Genomic DNA, 19,927 nt, shown 5'->3' on the forward strand with positions numbered 1-19,927 from the left:
TTCTTTCTTTCTTTCCTTCCTTCCTTCTTTCTTTCTTTCTTTCTTTCTTTCTTTCTTTCTTTCTTTCTTTCTTTCTTTCTTTCTTTCTTTCTTTCTTTCTTTCTTTCTTTCTTTCTTTCTTCCTTCCTTCCTTCCTTCCTTCCTTCCTTTCTTTCTTTCTTTCTTTCTTTCTTTCTTTCTTTCTTTCTTTCTTTCTTTCTTTCTTTCTTTCTTTCTTTCTTTCTTTCTTTCTTCCTTTCTTCTTTTTTGTATCTCAATTAAGCTTTTCTCAGACTTTTAAGAGGTGGTATTGGGGCAGGGATTGTAGGGGTGGGGCAGGTGGCTCTTGGAGTACTCAGCCAGCTCTTTCAATGCAGAGGCCAGAGGATGTACAGCTCCTTGACCCCTGCAATGCTGAAAATGATCTGGATCACACCAGAAAATATTGGGGACCTCTAGGACTGTACCAGGTGATGGGAGAACACCTGTGGTGCTGGGGATTGAACTGAGGTTGACCAGATACAAGGCAAATGCCTTAAACCCTCTATTAATTCTCCAATTCCTAGAGGAACCTTCTTTTCTTTTTTTTTCTTTCACTTTCCTTTTTTCTCTACCTTCCTCTCTTCCTCCCCTTCCTTCCTCTCTTCCTCTCCGTTGTTCCTTTTTTCCTTCCTTGTTTTCTTGCTTTCTCCCTTTCTTTTTCTTCCTTTCTTCTTTTCTTATTTTTCTCTACAGTGTTGCTAACTTCTGGTTCTGGGCTTTGAGCTCAAGGATCATTCCTGGTGGTGCTCAGGAGACCATCTGTCATACTGGGGATCAAACAGGGTTGGTTGCATTCAGGGCAAGAAATTTAATAACTGTACCTTCCTTCATAACATCTCTCCAGATATAAAATATAATTTTTGCATGATTAATATTACTCAATAGACTCAAAAATCATTTTCTCCAATGGATGCTATCCAAATCTAGATATATATTTCCTCTCCTGGCATATCTTTCCAATCTCTGACTTTCTTTCTTGCTATTTCCTTTCCTCCATTATCAATGTTAACTGAAACTCCTACTCTACTACTGCTCAGAAATTATCTGTCCTAAAATGTCCTAAATGTCCCAAATAACGTTGTTAGTGAAGATCCACTAACAAATCATTGCTTAGAGAAAAAAAGTTAAAGTTCCTTTAGGAGAAGTTTCTATCTAGTATTCTCCTATTATTTTATTGCTTTTTGGCCTTTATTAATCTGAAACAAAGAGTGATTATAGGAATCGTCTCTAATGAATTTTCAAGTTTTCTGACTTTTCTTCACCTTCTGTTTTTTCACCAAAATGACCAAGATCACATTATTTTTTTCCTGATTTAGACTCATAGTATAGGGTATTTGTAATCTGGAATTTTTTATGTCAGATAAGACACCAATAACTGAAAGTTTTAATTTTTAAAAACTCAGGTCAATTGAACTCTTTGGAGAAGAAAATCTTGCAAAATTTCTCTTATTTATGAGTTCTCATTCACTGTTTTTGCACCATAAACTCAGGACTTAGTTCTAGGGAAAGGAGTAGAAAAGCTGATGTCTTTCCAGCACCTCAGAGGAAATAGTCTTCAGCCCATAATGTGTAGTTCTCAATCATGTCTACTCTACCTTTATTCAGTCTCTCTATCTGTACTCATTTATTAAAGGAACATCAACTTATAACAATGCATGTTGCAGGTGTACAGTTTTGTGCCTTACCATACATGTGCTTTAGCATGATGTAGTATAATAATTACTTTATGATCACCACCGCAAGTCTAGTCTCCATCCACAACAATAATATTGCCCCCTTTATCTTTCCTACCCACCTCCAGCCTCTCGGTTTCTCTTATCCTGTAACCACAACTCTATTGTCAGAATCTAAGGATTATTTTTGTTTTGTTTTGTTTATTCCACGTATGAATAAAATCGCATAATCTTTATCTTCCTCTATGGACTAATTTCAATTGGCATAATTCCCTCAAGGTTAATCCATGTCACAAAAATAATTTTTTTAAATTGTAGTTCAGTAATATTTCATGGTGAATATGTAATTCCTCTTATTCCATTCAATCATCTTTAATAAAAGTGTCCTGACAATTCTCAGAGAATTGAGTATAGTCATGATAATGATTGTGCTTTATAAAAGAGTCAAAATCCAATATCTAATATCACCTTATTTAAAATTCTTTGGTTGAGTCCTTTATATATCTTTCCAAATGTATCTACCTCAACTTAAAAACCACTTAACTTAAAATACACTTTCCTTCTGCCCATTGCTTACTTGTGGTAAGACTTTCTTTTTAAAACAGTTAAGACAAATCATTTGGTCATTTCTTTTTACATTGGGGTACATATTCCTGTCATTCGCTCATGTCTTTTTAAAAATAATTTATTGAGTAAATTTTTTCTTAATTTTTTATTTTATTGAATCACCATGAGATAGAGCATTACAAAGATACTCATGATTTGGATTAAAAAAACCTGGTATATCTACACAATGAAATACTATACAGCTGTTAGGAAAACTGAGGTCATGAAATTTGTCATTTGCTCACAATGGATTTTTTGGGGGGTCTGTCAGCCTTTCCTTCTCAAGTAACTTCCTCACACTTCGTTGTTAAACTGATAAACACAATCTATCAGTTGTGTTTGTTTGTTCTGGAGTGTTGAACCTAGAGTCTCAGACATATGCAGGATGTCCTTTACCACTGAACTATACAACCCAGTCCTCTATATAGCAGTTTAAATGTTACTTCCTCGGGGCTGTAGTGATAGCACAGTGGGGAGAGCGTTTGCCTTGCATGGGGCCTACTCGAGTTCAACTCCCAGCATCCCATGTGGTCCCCTGAGCACCGCCAGGAGTAATTCCTGAGTGCATGAATCAGGAGTAACCCCTGTGCATTTCCAGGTGTGACCCAAAAAGCACAAAAAAAAATGTTACGTCTCAAAAATGTTTTTCTGCCCTGAGGTTGTTACTCTCTGAGTATATAATACAATTTATTTTTATAGTCTTCTACAAGATTTAAGTTTACTGGCCTAAGCAGCAGATTCTTTTGCGCAGAGTTGTTGAATTTCCAGAACTGAGGAGTCTTTTTGCATATTACTAGCACTCAGACAATATTTGTAGAGTGCTTGGATTGTGGTGTGTATGTAGGCAAGCATGCATAGTAGGTAAGTGGATATAAAGGGCTTAGATAATTTTCCTATTCAGCCAGCTGAGATGCTTAATTTAGTAACATGTGCAGAAGTAATTTTAGTATGATATCAGCTATTCTTAAATAAAAACATGAGTTGCTTGATAATGATTAAACAGAGTTGTCTACCAAAAGAATATTTGTATGTGTATTTTAAATTACTAGTAAATGTTGTCCATTTTTGCAGGAGAAATTTGAAACTGAATTGAAGTACCAAATGACAGTTAATGGAAAAATGGTAGTCCTTTATTTGAAAAAAAGCAAGTAAGTTTCTTTGCTTTTGATATTCTCACTATCAGGAATTCAGTCTGTGAAAGCCATGCTCATTAAATGTGTTCATCTGGATGGCTCTCACAAAACTTGACTAATAATCTTTTGCTCTCTATAGTCTCAGGGTATTCAGCAAGTACTTGTTCCTACTTAACAAGTACTTTCCTACTTGACAAGTACTTTAGGTACTTGTTAAGTTAGAAACAAGTTAGGTAGGTAAAACACAGTTAACTAATGGTTTGATGCTTCTACTAATAAAAAAATGGATGAGGCACAAGTAGATACATTTGTTGTCAAATTTTATGAAATATCAGAAAAAAAACGCTGTATGTTTTGCTATATTCTTTAAATTTAGTCGTGAATTATATTAAAGCCCAGAATCAAGTCAATGTAAACCAAGAATTTGATTGTCCCCGTTCTCTCTCATTGCTCCTTCTACCCAGTTTTCCACTTTCTCAAGCACTGTGGTCCTTTCCTACCATATTTATTTTCATCTAGTTTATCTGAATTTAACATTTCTTTCCAAATTTCAATTCCTCAGATCTTGCCTAAGTTTGATGATCATGTCAAAAAAATTTTGTCATATAAAGTGACAAAAAGATTTTTTTCTAATATATAACAGACATTTCTTAATGTAAATAAAACAGCAAAATTTTAATGCAATTAAGTTATCATCTTTTGAAACACTCAAAACTAAAACTACTATCGTTTATAAACTGTGGTTTAATGGGAATTAAACAAGTTTTTTATTCATGCAGACCTAGGTATGATTCTTTGCCACTTGAACTATTTAATCTCATATGAAAAACAAGAATAATATTTATCTTGAAGGGTTGTTGAAAGGATTAAGTGTACATTTTTCACCCAGTGACTAATGTGCAGATGATATCTGATATATATATTTCCTTTTCTTTTTAAAAACATATTCAGACTTTATTCTCTGATTGTCTATTGGAAAATAAAATTAAGCAAATCATTGAAAATGCTGCAGGGACTCTTACTAAGACTTTCCAACTCAATTCTGAATGAATCCTTCTCTGCCACAGTTGCGGTTATTGGCATCTGAAAAGAGTTGACTGGAAGTGGTCAATCTTTCAACCTATCCCTAACTGTGAAGGAACAGTGGTCTCAGTCATTTTGTAACCAACATTGCCCTTCTTAGTTTCATTTTTCCTCAAATCTTTTGTCAGTCACGTTGCAAATTCTGGTGAGAGAGCAGGTATTTGTTTACAGACCACTCAGGGATATCCCGGTTATTCTCAGCCTTTCCATTTTAAGCACCTCTTTCATGCTTGGACTTTGTCTTGAAGGGTTTGAAGGATTAGGAGATTAGTTCAGTAGTTAAAATGTCTTTTTTTTTTTTTAGTGTACCCAGTGATAGATCTCACTATGATTATTGAACTTTTCGAATGCTGTGGGCAATTTTTTAATTTTTTAAAAAATTTCTGCAGGGATCTTCTTGCACCGGGCTATACAGAAACACACTATAATCCCACTGGAAAAGAGATTATCACAAGTCCACAGATCATGGTAAAACAGATTTATAGATTTGTTGTTCTCTCTTTTTTAAAGATTTTTTTGTATTTTTATATTTTTTTCTTAGCATTTTATTTACTTTATTTATTTTTATTTAATTTTATTTACTTAATTTTATTTATTTAATTTATTTCTTTAAGGCATTTTATTATGGTTTAGGCACTATAATTGCAATAGTGTTGAAGTTTATAGTATTGATGTACAAAGTTACTGCACACTTAGGCACTAGGCCACACCAGAGGCAGCATGATTGCAGTTAGGGAATTGGTAATTTATTTGGTAGAAATAAAATGTTTAGAACTCAAAAGTTTTTAAAAAGTTCAACATTTTTACATTTTGAAAAGAACAAATGCACATCTCAAAACCCCTGGTAACCATTTCTAGACTTTACAAGCTTCCTATGAATGATTGGAGAAAGGGATCTTGCTATTTTTATTAGAAGAGTGAAGAATTACATATCGTGTATTGTTCATACCCATCACCTGTCTAAAAGATGGTCTGTCAAATTCAAGATTATTACTTCAGTGGCCTAGTTTGCCAAATTCTATTTTTCTCTCTTCAATATTGCCTCTGCTTACTGGTTCAGAGCAGTCATAGTGTGAAATGGAAAGTTATATATTTTCTAGTAGCCCTTTTCTCAGAGCTACGTTTTCTATTAGAAGTCAAACATCGTCTTCTTTCCTAACCATGCTACAGAAGTTTGCATGAGATGGAACTCATTTGTTTTAAAATAGAAAGACAAAGGAAAGAATTAAGAAAAGATTTTACTCCAAATAGAAGCAGGTTATGGTTTAATAAACTAGTTAATATGGCAGAATCTTTGGAGATATGATAAGTCAAGAGAAAAGAATGTAACACTGGAAAAAATTTTAAGATGTTAGAAAAAGTAATGAGCAAAGTAACAACTTAGTGCTGATGTCTTTGGAACTCCGGTTTTACACTTACAGATGTTTATTGGCTTTCTGCAAACTCCACTCACCTCTTAATACCTCTTAATTTTAGCAATGCTGAAATAGGCATTAAATTTTATTTCACATTTTCTACTTTGGTGATAATTAGCTTAATACTAGAGCTTCCATCCACAAAAACATTTTTTTCACATTTTTAAAAATGTGGTATATAAAGAAACAACGCAGAGAAGTGGACAGTATTTACTGATAAATACTATATCAGTATTTATCAATACTGACTTTTACTATATAATTGAGATCCCTGAGCAGCATAGGCAGGGCCATTGAAGATCGGGGGATGAAGAAATGACCTGAAATGATTGTGGACAGTGGTAGAGATCTTCGAAACTTTAGTGGTGGTGGAGGTGCAATAAATTTGTACACTAAAAGGATAAATGTTAACAATATTATAACAGTATTATCTCAACTGCAATAAAAAGATAATAAAATAAGAAGTTTTTATTGAATTACCATGAGATACAGTTACAAATTTTCATGATTGAGTTTCAGTCATAAAATGATCGAACACCCATCCCTCCACTAGTGTATGTTAAGAACTGTTTTCATATCTCTAAGCTGACTGTGTTTCATAAAAATGTGTTAAAAGTATCATATATGATCTTGTTTTGTAATATACATTATATATCATCTCCTATATAAAATATATATTGCACATGTAGATATTAAAGCCTCTTTAAGATTTCAAATTTAATTTACAAGTGGATCTATAAAATACACATGGATTCCTTCACAAAATTCCTTTTCTCTTTTCATTAGGATGACTGCTATTACCAAGGACACCTTATAAATGAAAAGGTTTCTGATGCTAGCATCAGTACATGTAGGGGTCTAAGGTAAGAGTTCATGAATAGTTTGTACCTGTGATGATGAGACGAGTGCTTTAATAAACATGATGAATGTCATATATGATATGCTACATAATTCATTACACTATATACAATAGATTATTCTATATATTAAAGAGCACCCATTTCAAAGAAGAAAAAGGAATGAAGGAAAGAGAAAGAAAATAGAGAAAGAAAGAAAAAAGAAAGGAAGAATGGAGTAAGGAAGGACAGAGGAAGAAAAGAAGGGGAAGAAGGGAGGAAGGAAGGAAGGAAGGAAGGAAGGAAGGAAGGAAGGAAGGAAGGAAGGAAGGAAGGAAGGAAGGAAGGAAGGAAGGAAGGAAAGAAGGAAGGAAGGGAGGGAGGGAGGGAGGAAGGAAATGGCTTTTCTTTTTCTTTTTAGACACATTTTTTTTTAATTTTTATTTTTTAAAAATTTTATCACCATGTGGAAAGTTACAGAGTTCTCAGGTTTATGTCTCAGTTATACCGTATTCAAACACCATCCCTTCACCAGTGCCCATATTCCACCACCAAAATCCCCGGTATACCCCCCGCCCCCCACCCCAACTGTATAACTGATGAATTTCACTTTATTTTCTCTTCACCTTGATTATGTTCCATATTTCAACACAAAACTCACTATTGTTGTGGGAGTTATATCCCCAAACAAGATAACCCTAATAAGGAGGCATTTGATAATTAGTTTTCCATTAAAAGATTGTATGTTTTCAGGTTTTAGAAAAGGTCGCGCAGCCCGTTAGCGGCCGCGCGGCTCAGATGTGTCCCAGTCCTGAATCCTGGAGCCGTGTTAGTTGCTGCTCAGTGTCGCCAGGGTTCCATCTGGAGAAGGTGTGCTGGCGGCACCTCCTCCTTCCGGCCCCCCGGTGTTGCTGGCCCCAATTCGGGTCCAGAGCATTGTCCGGGCTGCGTTGTTTAGACACATTTTAAACTTTAACTAGTGTCACATATAAAACTCCCATAAAGAAATATTTTCTTAAAGCCATTCTTTTATTTATCTATTCCAAGTTTATTCTTATGGCATTGGGGAGTAATTGATTATTAACGGTGGGAAGTGTTCTTTATTTTTTAACTGAATCACTGTGAAGTAGAGTTACAAAGTTGTTCATGGTCGGGTTTCAGTCATACAGTGTTCCAATGCCCATCCCTCCACCAGTGCATAATGTCCCCAGTGTTCCCAGTTTCCCTCCTGCCACACTTCCCCCAGCCTGTTTCTATGGTAGGCACTTTCCCTCTCTCTCTCTCTCTCTCTCTCTCTCTCTCTCTCTCTCTCTCTCTCTCTCTCTCTCTCTCTCTCTTTCTCTCTCTCTGTCTCCTTTTAGCATTATGATTTGTAATACAGATACTGAGAAGTTATCATGTTTGCTCTTTTACCTGTTTTCAGCACGAAATTCTTTTTTAAATTTATTTTAAAATTTTATCTAATTTTTAAAATCTTTTATTGAATCACCATGACATAGAGAATTACAAAATTGCCAATGATTGTGTTTCAGTCATACAATGTTCCTACATTCATCCCTTCACCCGTGTAAGTTTTTAGTACCAGTGTCCCCAGTTTCCCTCCCACCCCTTCAAGCCATCCCCCACCGCAGCCTGCCTCTACAGCAGGCACTTCTCTTCTCTCTCTGCAGTTTATGTCGTGATATCACCCTCTGTATTCTGATTCAGTTTGTTTGGGTTCTATCTCTTTGTTTCTTTGTGAGTCTTCCTAATGGTTTATCCATTTTGTTTATTTTCTCAAAGAACCAGCTCTTGGTTTCATTGATTTTTTTGGATTGCTTTTTGGAATTCCAGGTCGTTAATTACTGCTTTAAGATTTATTATTTTCTAATTTTAGGGCCAGGAAGATGGTACAGAGGTTAGGACACAGGTCTGCACACGTCCAACCCAGCCTTAATCCCTGGCACCACAAGGCCACTCAAGCAGCTCCAGGTTCAGCCCTGGTGGTCCCTGACACCAAAGGTCCTAAGAGCACCAAATTCTCAGATTCTAGCACTGAACCACACCCATGAGCCCTGTCAGCTTAGTATTACTGGGAGTGATGATACCTGGGTTCCCTGAGCACTGAGATGTGTTTTCTTCCCCAACTCCGCTTTTTTTTAAATTTTTTTTTATTTTATAAGTTAGTTTTCCTTCATCTGTCTTGGAGACCCTGGGAAACTACCGAGAATATCCCTCCCACACAGCAGAGCCTGGGAAGCTACCCATGGTGTATTTGATATGCCAAAAATAGTAACAACAAGTCTCACAATGGAGACGTTACTGGTGCCTGCTCAAGCAAATCAACGAACAATGGGATGACAGTGCTACAGTGATATAAGTTAGTTCACAATATTTGATTACATTTAATATTCAAACACCAATCCCACCACTATTACACCTTCCTACTACCAAATTTGGGATGTTTCCATCCCAAGCTCAAATTTCTGTCCCAAAACACAACTGAAAAAATATACTTTGCATTGTCTGTTATGAAGAACTGCTGAACATTATGTTTGTTTGTTCTATACTATAGACTCACAATGAAGTGTTCAAATAAAGACTTACCAAAAAATGTAAAAAAAAAAAAGATTTATTATTTTCTTTCTTCGTCCTGGTTTGGGCTACTTTTGTTGGTCATTTTCCAAAATCTTAAGCTGTGAGGTTAAGTTATTGACATGAGCCCTTTCCTGATGAATGCTTGCAGAGCCATCAACTGCTTTTAACACTACTTTTTCTGGGTCTCACATGTTCTGGTAACTTGTGTTCTCATTCTCATTTGTTTTCAGGAATCTTTTGATTTCCTCTTTGATTTTTTTAACTCATTGATTGATCACTAGCGAGCTGTTTAATTTCCAGGTGTTTGGTTTTATTCTTCATTTCTGTGTGTGATTCACTTCTGTTTTCAGTGCATCATGGTCTGAAATAGTATTTGATATCATTCCTATCTTCTAAAGTTTTTGGAGGTAGTTTATGTGGCCCAGTATGTGGTTTATTTTGGAGAATATTCCATGTGCACTGGAGAACAATGTGCATTTTTTGCTGAACTTTGGACTAGTTGATCTATTGAGAGGGGACAAAATTGTGTTAAAATCTCCAACTATTATTGTGTTGCTATCTTAATCTTTCTTTAAGTTTACTTGTTTTAAATAATTTGCTGGACCCTCAATAGGCACAAAAATATTAGGAGTGTTAGTTCTTCCTGATGTACAGATCTCTTGATCATAAGAAATGATCCTCACTGTCTCGTAAACTTCTTCAGTTTGAAGCCTATGTGGTCTCATACTAGAATGGTCATCCCAGCTTATTTTGAGTGGCTGCTTGCTTGGAGAATGGTTTTCCAGCCTTTGACTTTGTCGGTATTTGCTTTGATTGTTCATATAATCAGGCAACTGAGTATTCGGTTCAGTTTTCTAATCCTGCCACTCTGTGCCTCTTGATTGGTGCATTTAGTCCATTGACATTAAGGTAGATTATTATGATGGGGATCTTTATGTAGGAGTTTTGTGTATTTGTGAGGTTTGTCTTCTCTTAAAGTAACACATTTAGTTCTTCTTGTAACAATGGCTTTGTGTCTATGAACTTCCTGAGTTGTTTATATGTGAAGTTGTGCATTGTTCTTCAAATCTGAGAGTCTGGCTGGGTAAGATATTCTTGGTGAGGCATTAATTTCAATGAGTTTTTCACTATATAGCTTCACATATTATTTCTTTCATTGGTTACAACCTTCCAACTTACCTAGGTTTTATTATGTACATTACATCTATGGAGAAATCAAGGCTATGTGTTTAAGTTTAAGTAATGTTTCCATCCATCACAAATAATATGTAATAGATCAGAGTCAGATTGGAGCGATAGCACAGCGGGTAGAACGTTTGCCTTGCACATGACTGAGCCGGGTTCGATTCCTTTGTGTCTCTAGAAGAGCCCGGCATGCTATTGAGAGTATCCCACTCACATGGCAGAACCTGGCAAGCTACCCGTGGCATATTCGATATGCCAAAAACAGTAACAAGTATCACAATGGACACGTTACTAGTGCCTGCTCGAGCAAATTGATGAATTTCATCCTGATGAAAAACGGGATGACAGTGCTATAGAATCAGAATCCTTATTTTTATCTCTGTAGAAATAACGGTAATAATTTTTGTTTGTTTAGGGGCCACACCCAGCAGCACTCAGGGCTTACTTCTGGCTCTGCATTCAGGGATTATTCTTGGTTGTACTCGGGGAACCATGTGCAGTGCTGAAGATAGAACCTGGGTCAGACATGTGCAAGGCAAGCACCACCTATTGTGCTATCACTCCAGCTCTAAGGGTGATTATCTGTGGTTTCTATGTTGAAAGAGGTTACAAAATATTTTCCACTTCAAACTTTAGAAAAAAAATATTTTAGCACCGTGGTTTTTAAACTTGTTCATAGTAGAGTTTTCGGCATACAAGTTTCCATAACCAATCCAACCCCAAGTGCAAATTTCTTTTTACTAATGTCCCCAGGTTCCCTACCCCCACCTCTTTAAAAAAAGCCCACATTTTTAACACTTACATATATCTTCTTACTCCCCACCACCTTTCATTTCTTTCATTCATGTCCTCATTTTTTTGTAATCTAGGGTTCAGGGCATTCTATGTGTCCACTCTTTGATACTTTGCATTCCCTTGTCACTTTGTACCTTTAGAGAAGATGAGTCTGGACATTGGAAGAACATTCTCTTGAAAATCAGGAAATTTCCAGTCTTTTGTTAACTATGGGATAAGTTAGCTATACACTAGTGCAGAAGTCTCACCCCCAGCAAGATTCATATCCTCAAAGAGAAGATTAGTTTAGATCATCAAAGAAGGTATCTTCAGCTGTAGTTTATGTTTTTACTGCCACAAAGTTGGAATGTTTGGACATTTGTATCTTTTCAGAGAATTGTGTCTATAGCACCAAGAAGCATAAGACAATTTGTTTTTCAGAGGCTACTTCAGTCAGGGAGATCAAAGCTACTTCATTGAGCCTTTGGGCCCCACAAATCAGGATGAACAGGAGCATGCGCTCTTCAAACATGATCCAGATGAAAAGATAAATAGCTCTTGTGGAATGGATGATATTTTGTGGGCACATGGATCTCGGCAGGCAGTGGCTCCTCCTGCTTCCAGTCTGATTGTATGTATACCTTTACTTTTCCTTTGTTGTATATTCGGGGATCCTATACTGGTAGTCCTGGGTTCTAATATTTACAATGACAGTAAACTGACACGTTATAGTTGTTGTTCTATTAGCAGACTGTAAAGAAACTAAACCATTGCTGAACATTGATGATTTATTAAGGTATTTATTATAAAACAAGCTATTATTAATGATTTTAAGGATTAAAAGAAGTTTTAGGTATAATAGTTACTGATAAAAAGAAGTCAATTAAAATATTTCTACAATGTATTACTAAGGCATTAAATATTAGTATGACCTTGAGTAAAGTATCCTGTTACTTATGAATTCCTTATGTATCTTTAGAAAGATACATAAGGAATCTTTCTAAAAGGTCCTGTCCTGGGGATATAACAAGAAAAATAAAACCAATATCTTTTATCTTTCCATAGGAATCCAGACAACTTTACATATGGAATTTTATTTTAATTAATAGAAGAAAAAAATGAATATTGATTTTGTTTGGAACTATAGAGTATATTTTAAAATAATTTTCTAATCAGTGCAGTGGTTCCCTTGCATCTGTGAGGACGATGGATTTGAATTCAGCACCAATTTTTTTTAAAACATTGATTTTTGTTGTTGTTGTTGTTGTTGTTGTTTTAGCCATACCCAGCAGTGTTCAGGGGTTAGTCTTGGCTCTATGCTCAGGGATCACTCTTGACAGACTTGAAAGTCTATATGGGGTGCCAGGGATCGAACCTATATGGCATGTGAAAGGGAAATGCCCTAATACTGTACTGTCTTTCTGGCACCCTCAGTTTCTTTAGAATCCTGTTCATAGAAGAATTGCTTCTAAAATATCTCAGAATTCATAAGCACTGGAAAGAATTCATGTAAATTAAAAAAAATTCTGCTGAGTTCAATATGTAGTGCATAAATCCTACTGGAGAAATACAAGTAGCCAGAAGAACTGCTTCTGGGGATGATCCTATGATCCTGTTAATGTGGATCTCCTGGGTGAGGTTGTTACAACCCTTTCATCTCTGTTCCCAATTCTTGATAATCATTCGCAGTACTCTTGTTTTCATGGCGCCCTCTTGTTTTGTGTTTCTTCCTATCATCTACTAGCACTACCACTTAGTTAATTTTTCTGTTGGACCTATTACCTCTTCTCTCTGCGCTAATTTCTACCTCTTTTCTATGCTCTCCTAAGCTCAACGCTGGGTGCCATCATTTGCCTTATTTACAAAATCTTTCCTGTATAGTACAGCCTTCTTTAAACAGACACTCTCCCTAATCACTCTCGCTAGATAATCTCCAGCTTTGACTGCTTCTCTAAATCCAAATTGTTGCAACTAACTGCTCACTTCCTCTGTCCATTTGAACATCTGATATGTAACAAACTTAATGGGGTTGAATAGAATGATCAGTTTACAAACATCAAACAAAATTTGCTTCTTCCTTATTATTTCCCACCTCAGTCTATTCATCACTTGCTCGTGGCCAAATATTAAACTGTCATTGGTTTTTCTCTCCGTCATCCTTCCTTAACTGTATATGCAAAAGCACGGCCACCTACTCCATTTCTCTGTGCTTCCTTTTCCAAACTACCTTATAACATTATCCATCTCATTGTAACCATGGTGGCAACTTCTACTTGATTTCCTCACCTTCATGCTTGACTGAGTAGAATTTATTCTCCAGACACTATTAACGGCAATTGTTTTTCTGTAGAATACATTATATTTTCTCTTAATTTTAAAGATTTCTAATATTTTTATTGCATTTAGCATAAAATCTAGAAAGCTATGTGTGAAAAAAACTCAATATTATTGGAGCCCCATATTCCTGTCTTTTCTTATTGGATAATATAATAATAAACAACAAATTAGCTACTTTAGTATAGATGGTTAGAAAAATCTGGAAAGAGTTGACCCTAAAGCACAAATGTTTATGAAACTGATAAACTAAACAAGGGAAGATAAATAATATGTGTATTCATAAATATTCAGATCCGCTTCAGGGTGGACTTTAAAGTCCTTCCCTAATCATCTATTCTGTAACTATTACTGTCTCTCATTTTCACGTAGTTACATTTAATCCTTACTATAGCACTAGTTATGATTAGACATATTTATATTTGCTTCCTTATTTTGAGTCAATTCCTTAAGCAGAAGTGCCATGATTATTTCACTTCTATAAACCTACTGCATACATCATGATTTGGAGCTCTTATGTGGGGTAGGGCGTAATCACTTTTTTCTTAGATAATACCTAAATGTCTCCCTTCAGTCATCTGAAGTGATGAGTACAAGCTATTCACTGGCTAAAAGATATGCCTTTCCAGAAATGGAGCAGAAAGAGTTTTGATGGTTTATTATTTGGGGAGAAAATATATCTGCTACTTTTCAAAGGGGTGAACCACTACAAAATGTGGGAGCTTTTGGTTTTGAAATTTCTTTTGAGGAAAAGGAACAGAAAAGAGGGACACTCAGGAGATAAGAGTGAACCCCACCTCTACTGAGAAGAAAAATGTCTGGGTGGGGATGGAGAGATAGTACAGCAGGTATGGCGCTTGCCTTGCATGCAGCTGACTTGGGTACAATCCTCAGCATCCCATACAGTCCCTAGAGCCCATCAGGAGTGACTACTGAGTGCAGAGCCAGGAGTAACCCCTTAGCACTGTGTGGTGTGGCCCAAAGGGAAGAAAAGAAGGAAGGAAGGAAGGAAGGAAGGAAGGAAGGAAGGAAGGAAGGAAGGAAGGAAGGAAGGAAGGAAGGAAGGAAGGAAGGAAGGAAGGAAGGAGGGAAGGAAGGAAGGAAGGAGGGAAGGAAGGAAGGAAGGAGGGAAGGAAGGAGGGAAGGAAGGAGGGAAGGAAGGAAGGAAGGAGGGAAGGAAGGAGGGAAGGAGGGAAGGAAGGAGGGAAGGAGGGAAGGAAGGAAGGAAGGAAGGAAGGAAGGAAGGAAGGAAGGAAGGAAGGAAGGAAGGAAGGGAGGAAGGAAGGAAGGGAGGGAGGGAGGAAGGGAGGGAGGGAGGGAGGGAGGAAGGGAGGGAGGGAGGAAGGAAGGGAGGGAGGGAGGAAGGAAGGAAGGAAGGAAGGAAGGAAGGAAGGAAGGAAGGAAGGAAGGAAGGAAGGAAGGAAGGAAGGAAGGGAGGGAGGAAGGAAGGAAGGAAGGGAGGGAGGGAAGGAGGGAGGGAGGGAGGGAGGGAGAGAGGGAGGAGAGATAACTTGCTGGGTGCCTGAAGGATCCATGCATCTTACTCTTAGTAAAGAAAGACCTTTCAAAGGAACAGAAATAAAGATCGACTCTGAAAAAAACATTAGGAAAGAGAATGCAGAAGTCAATGTTTTTCTATATCACAGCAGGATGGTGGGACAGTCTTGGGTTCTAAAATCCAAGGACTTTGGTTTAAGTTCCATACTCCTGTTGATTAGATGTGCAGTCATTAAACACTTTGGCAACCTAAAGGAACAGACAAAAGAATTACATTTCTCTTTTCCAGTTTTAACATTCTGAACTTTGGCTATGGATAATTCTGGTGTTAAAGTTAAAACTTTATTATTGTCTTTTCTATCTCTATTCATTATTATTGCCTTTTCTATCTCTATTCACTGAGTTAATAAAATTATGTTTTGAATAAAAGAATAACTTTTGTAGAAAATGTGCTGCCAAATAATTTTATTTTTTATATTTATTGTAGAAATTGAATGATCGGAAAGCTCAGAAAAATAAGAAATACGTAGAATATTATTTGGTACTGGATAATGGTGAGGTAATTATATCAGATAATTGTGTCTAAAATGTTCTAGATAAGTCTTTTCATTATGTGAGATTTTAAATATGGGGATCCATTTTAAAAATCATGAATAGGAGCTATTATATTTTAGAAAATGTTCTGAATTAAATTTATAGGTAATTAGACTGATATGATTTCTCCTTAAGAATGTACTAATAATCTGCATAAATTAGTTTTTGTGCTCTAATGCTCCTTTTTTTATCTTAAGAGCTACAAATAGTTTTCACTTAAGTTTCTTTGTCATTTGCCTCTCTGTTAAATAGAAAAATCATTGGTAAATTTATGCTTATCGGCAAGGGGTAATTATTAAAAGGTCAATGAATAAAATATGACAATGATAATTTCAAAATAGCATTTACTGGTCATCTTCTTTCATAAGAATTAATCTTTATCAGTCAGAGAAATAGCACATTGGGTATGGCACTTGCCTTGTAAACCATATGGTCCTCTGAGTCCTGCCAGCAGTGAAACCTGAGTGCAGAGCTAGAAATAAGCTACGAGCACAGCTGGACATTGCCCCAAAGCAAAACAGAAAAAAAAAAGATTTCATTTTCACATATTGGTTTTTTCAAAACTGAGATCTCATGTGTTATCTCAAAAGTATTTTTTAAAAAATGAAAATTAATTTGTTCAAAAAAAATAAAAAAAAACAAAAAAAAAAGAAAATTAATTTGTTCAATCAACAAAGCTTTGTTCTCTTTTATTATACTGAATGTATTTGTGTTTTATAATGCTTTATGAATAAATTCTATTTTGCCCAGAATAGGAAATAACGGTATATAATGAACTATATTTGGAATAATTCCTCAGATCTATGTACTACACTAGTACTTCCTCTCTACTTTTAAAGTCCATAAAAGTACTTTTGCTCTTCTTTTAGTTTTGTGTGTGCCTGGCTATGCTTGGAGTTACTCTTGGCTTGGGGTTTCTTGCTCTCAGCAGTGCCCAGGAAACCCTGTGGTGATGGATTGAATCTTCTGCATGCAAAGTATAAGCACGAGACCTTTGAGTTATTTTCTAAGCCCCTAATGTATTTTAACTGAGCTAAAGAAATAAAATGAAGCAGTTTCTTCTCACTTTTGAGTATTAATATTTATAACGGGTCTTTATTTTAATTACTGTTACATAATATAAACAGACTTTTTTAGTGAACTTTCATTCAGTTATATTCATTTATGTCAGTGCCCACATTTTTCTTCTTGTTTTCTAGTTTAAAAAATATAATCAAGATCCAGAGGAAATAAGAAAACGGGTATTTGAGATGACCAATTATGTCAATATGGTGAGATATATTTTATTAAATGTAACTTGAGTAATCTTCAATAAAGTGTTATTGAATGTTTCTACAAATTATCTCCGAACAGCAAAGCGAGTGAACACTGGGACTAATGCTTCAGACAGATGCCTGGAGAGTGACCAAAACTTTTATCATTTAAAAGTTTTGGCCAATATTGTATAAGGGATTTTTTTTCTCATGTCTGTGCTGTATTACTGGACCATGAAGGTAAAACAAATATTTTGGATGGAGTGATAAGGCATGTTTGATTCCCCATGCCTGCATTTGGTTCCCTAATCACCAGGACTGACCCATGAGCACAAAGTCATGAGTAAACCTGAGCATAGGTGTAGCACACACACACACACACACACACACACACACACACACACAGTTAATTTAGGTGAATGATCTTATTTTTCCAAAGCTCAATTACAAAATATTTTTTAAAAGTCCCAGTTGAAAGCAATTAAAAAAATAAAATAGAAAAGAAAAACCAATAAGATGCTTCTGACATCTTTCATATTCACTATCTTATTTAATATTATTCAGAATTACTCTAATATTGCTAAGCTGAGTATTTTCTAAAAAAACCTTTTTCTAAAATAAGAACCAAGTAATAACTACTAATATCAAAAAGTAGAAAATTGCAGAGGAAAGATTTAAAATTAAATCGGTTTTATTTCAAGGCCAGTTATATAGCAATTGATTCTTTTACATGAGTATCATATGATTTTCAAAATTTTTAAAAAATGATTCCTACATTCCTTCATTCCTTCTAATTGGATTTAATTGGCAATTTGTTTGTTACCTGGGTTGGAGCAATAGTGCAGAGGATAGGGTGTTCTCCTTGCACGCAACCGACCCGGGTTCTATTCCTTTGCCCCTCTCGGAGAGCCCAGCAAGCTACCAAGAGTATCTCACTCCGACGGCAGAGTCCGGCAAGCCACCCATGGCGTATTTGATATGCCAAAAACAGTAACAAGTCTCACAATGGAGACATTATTGGTGTCCGCCAGACCAAATCAATGAGCAACGGGATGACAGTGAAACAGTGATTTGTTACCTATATGGTCAGCCTACTTTATTGAAAGAAGTGAATTATTTTGCAATATTTGTTGAATCCTCCAGGAAGAGAAAGATAATTATAGTAAATTCTATTGGGTCTGAAAGATAGTATAGTTGGCGTGGCGCTTGCCTTCTACTCAGCTTACCATATTAGTTCAATTCCGATTACCATATATTTCCATGAGAACCACCAGTACTGATGTCTGAGCACAAATCCAATTAGCCAATATCACTGACTGTGCCCCAAAATGAACAAATAAATTTCATAATTAATTATACAGTTTATCTTCTCAACATATAGATCACACTCATTGTTCTTAATGAACCCACAGAATGGCTATATTTTTGAGTTGTATTTTGCTTCATATATTTCCAGATCACAGATATAAAGTGGGCAAATAAAACTGATGCTGATCTTTTCCTTCAAAGTGTAGACATTCAATTCAGGAAGACAATCATAAATAAATAAAATGACTCATATTCGTAATGGTAATGAGTGCTATAGAGAAACACAGGCAGAGCAAAAATAAGAAAGAGAATGAGGTTCATCTTGGATGCCATGTTATGCAAAGAAAACTTTGCTAATAGGATTACATTTGAGCAGGGAACTAAAGAAAAGGGGCAAAGAGGCAGAAAATCTGCTGATGATAAAACCTAGATGGTCTTGTTTGGAGGACAATAGAATGGATGTTGTGGCTGAAAAAGAGAAAACCAGGAAAAGTAGGTGAGGAGATGGTATTTGATAAGTGGAGGACCTAAAGTTCTGCTGGGTATATTGTAAGCATTTGTTACTCCTCATCAGTTAGAAAGATATTGGAGAGTCGGAGATACTTGAAATAGAAATCTACTGAGAGGAGGAACGGTCAATAATGTTAAATGTTGCTGAGGATTGATTATTGAGTGTTGAATTTAACAAGATGGGCGTTATCAAGTATCTGAGTGAAATTACCTGAAGTATGAAAATAAATGCATGCCTGGAGAGAGAATCGAAAAATGGAATCAGATATAGATAGCAAAAATTAATTCCACACATGAGAGAGGTCACTGTTGTATCTATCCCTTTCTTCCTGACTTACTTCACTCAGCATATTATCCTCAAGTTCCATCTGTGTTATGGGAAATTTCATGATTTTATTATTCTTATTTTATTTATTTGTTTGTTTGTGGGTTATGACTAGAGATGCACAGGGGTTTCTCTTGGCTCTGCACCCAGGAATTACTCCTGGTGGTGCTGGGGGAACCATATGGGATGCTGAGGAATAAACCAGAGTCTGCCATTTGCAAGACAATTGCTCTACCTGCTGTATTAGGGCTCTGGTCCTAATTTTATTTTATTCTTTTAAGTGGAAGTTTGTATTTTTTGATAAACACGCTGCAGTTAAATGAACTATAATAGCAATTAACACTTATTTTTAAAGTATGCCTATAATATCTAGCATAATTTATATTTTCTAAGTTTATTCTATATTCATTGTAGATAATTTGATGCAGTTCAGGCTTAAGAATTAGAGAATACTTACTGTGTAGTGACTCACAGATACAGAATCGTTTTCCCTTTCTCAGGTAGTATGTTATTTTCCTCCTTGGGGTGTGGGGTAGAAGAGCAAATCTGGCTGTGCTCAGGGCTTACTCCTGGAGCTGTACATAGGACAAGATTAATTCCTTGAGGGGCTCAGGAAGATGTAGTGCCAGGCCTCCAACCAGACTGGCTTCATGCAAAGTGCTTGCCTTGCCCTCTATACTATCTTTCCAGCTCAGTGTTTTAATTTTCTTTTTTTAATTTTTATTTATTTATTTATGGGATCACCGTGAGGTAAAGTTATACATTTTCATGATTACGTTTCAGTCATACAGTGATCAAGCATC

The 19,927-nt window shown here is 35.9% G+C and overlaps 1 protein-coding gene across 1 annotated transcript in view; it reads left to right on the forward strand.

The window, feature by feature from the left end:
• ADAM28 (ADAM metallopeptidase domain 28) overlaps nucleotides 1–19,927 on the forward strand; it is a 67,464-nt gene that overhangs the window by 12,925 nt on the left and 34,612 nt on the right. Inside the window, exons 3-8 of the mRNA XM_004619161.2 lie at nucleotides 3,372–3,448; nucleotides 4,906–4,984; nucleotides 6,718–6,794; nucleotides 11,745–11,934; nucleotides 15,622–15,693; nucleotides 16,928–16,999. Of these exons, the coding sequence (XP_004619218.2) occupies nucleotides 3,372–3,448; nucleotides 4,906–4,984; nucleotides 6,718–6,794; nucleotides 11,745–11,934; nucleotides 15,622–15,693; nucleotides 16,928–16,999 (567 nt within the window). The remainder of the gene's footprint in view (nucleotides 1–3,371; nucleotides 3,449–4,905; nucleotides 4,985–6,717; nucleotides 6,795–11,744; nucleotides 11,935–15,621; nucleotides 15,694–16,927; nucleotides 17,000–19,927) is intronic.

Source organism: Sorex araneus, chromosome 7, assembly GCF_027595985.1.
Source record: "Sorex araneus isolate mSorAra2 chromosome 7, mSorAra2.pri, whole genome shotgun sequence".
NCBI classification, from domain to species: domain Eukaryota; kingdom Metazoa; phylum Chordata; class Mammalia; order Eulipotyphla; family Soricidae; genus Sorex; species Sorex araneus.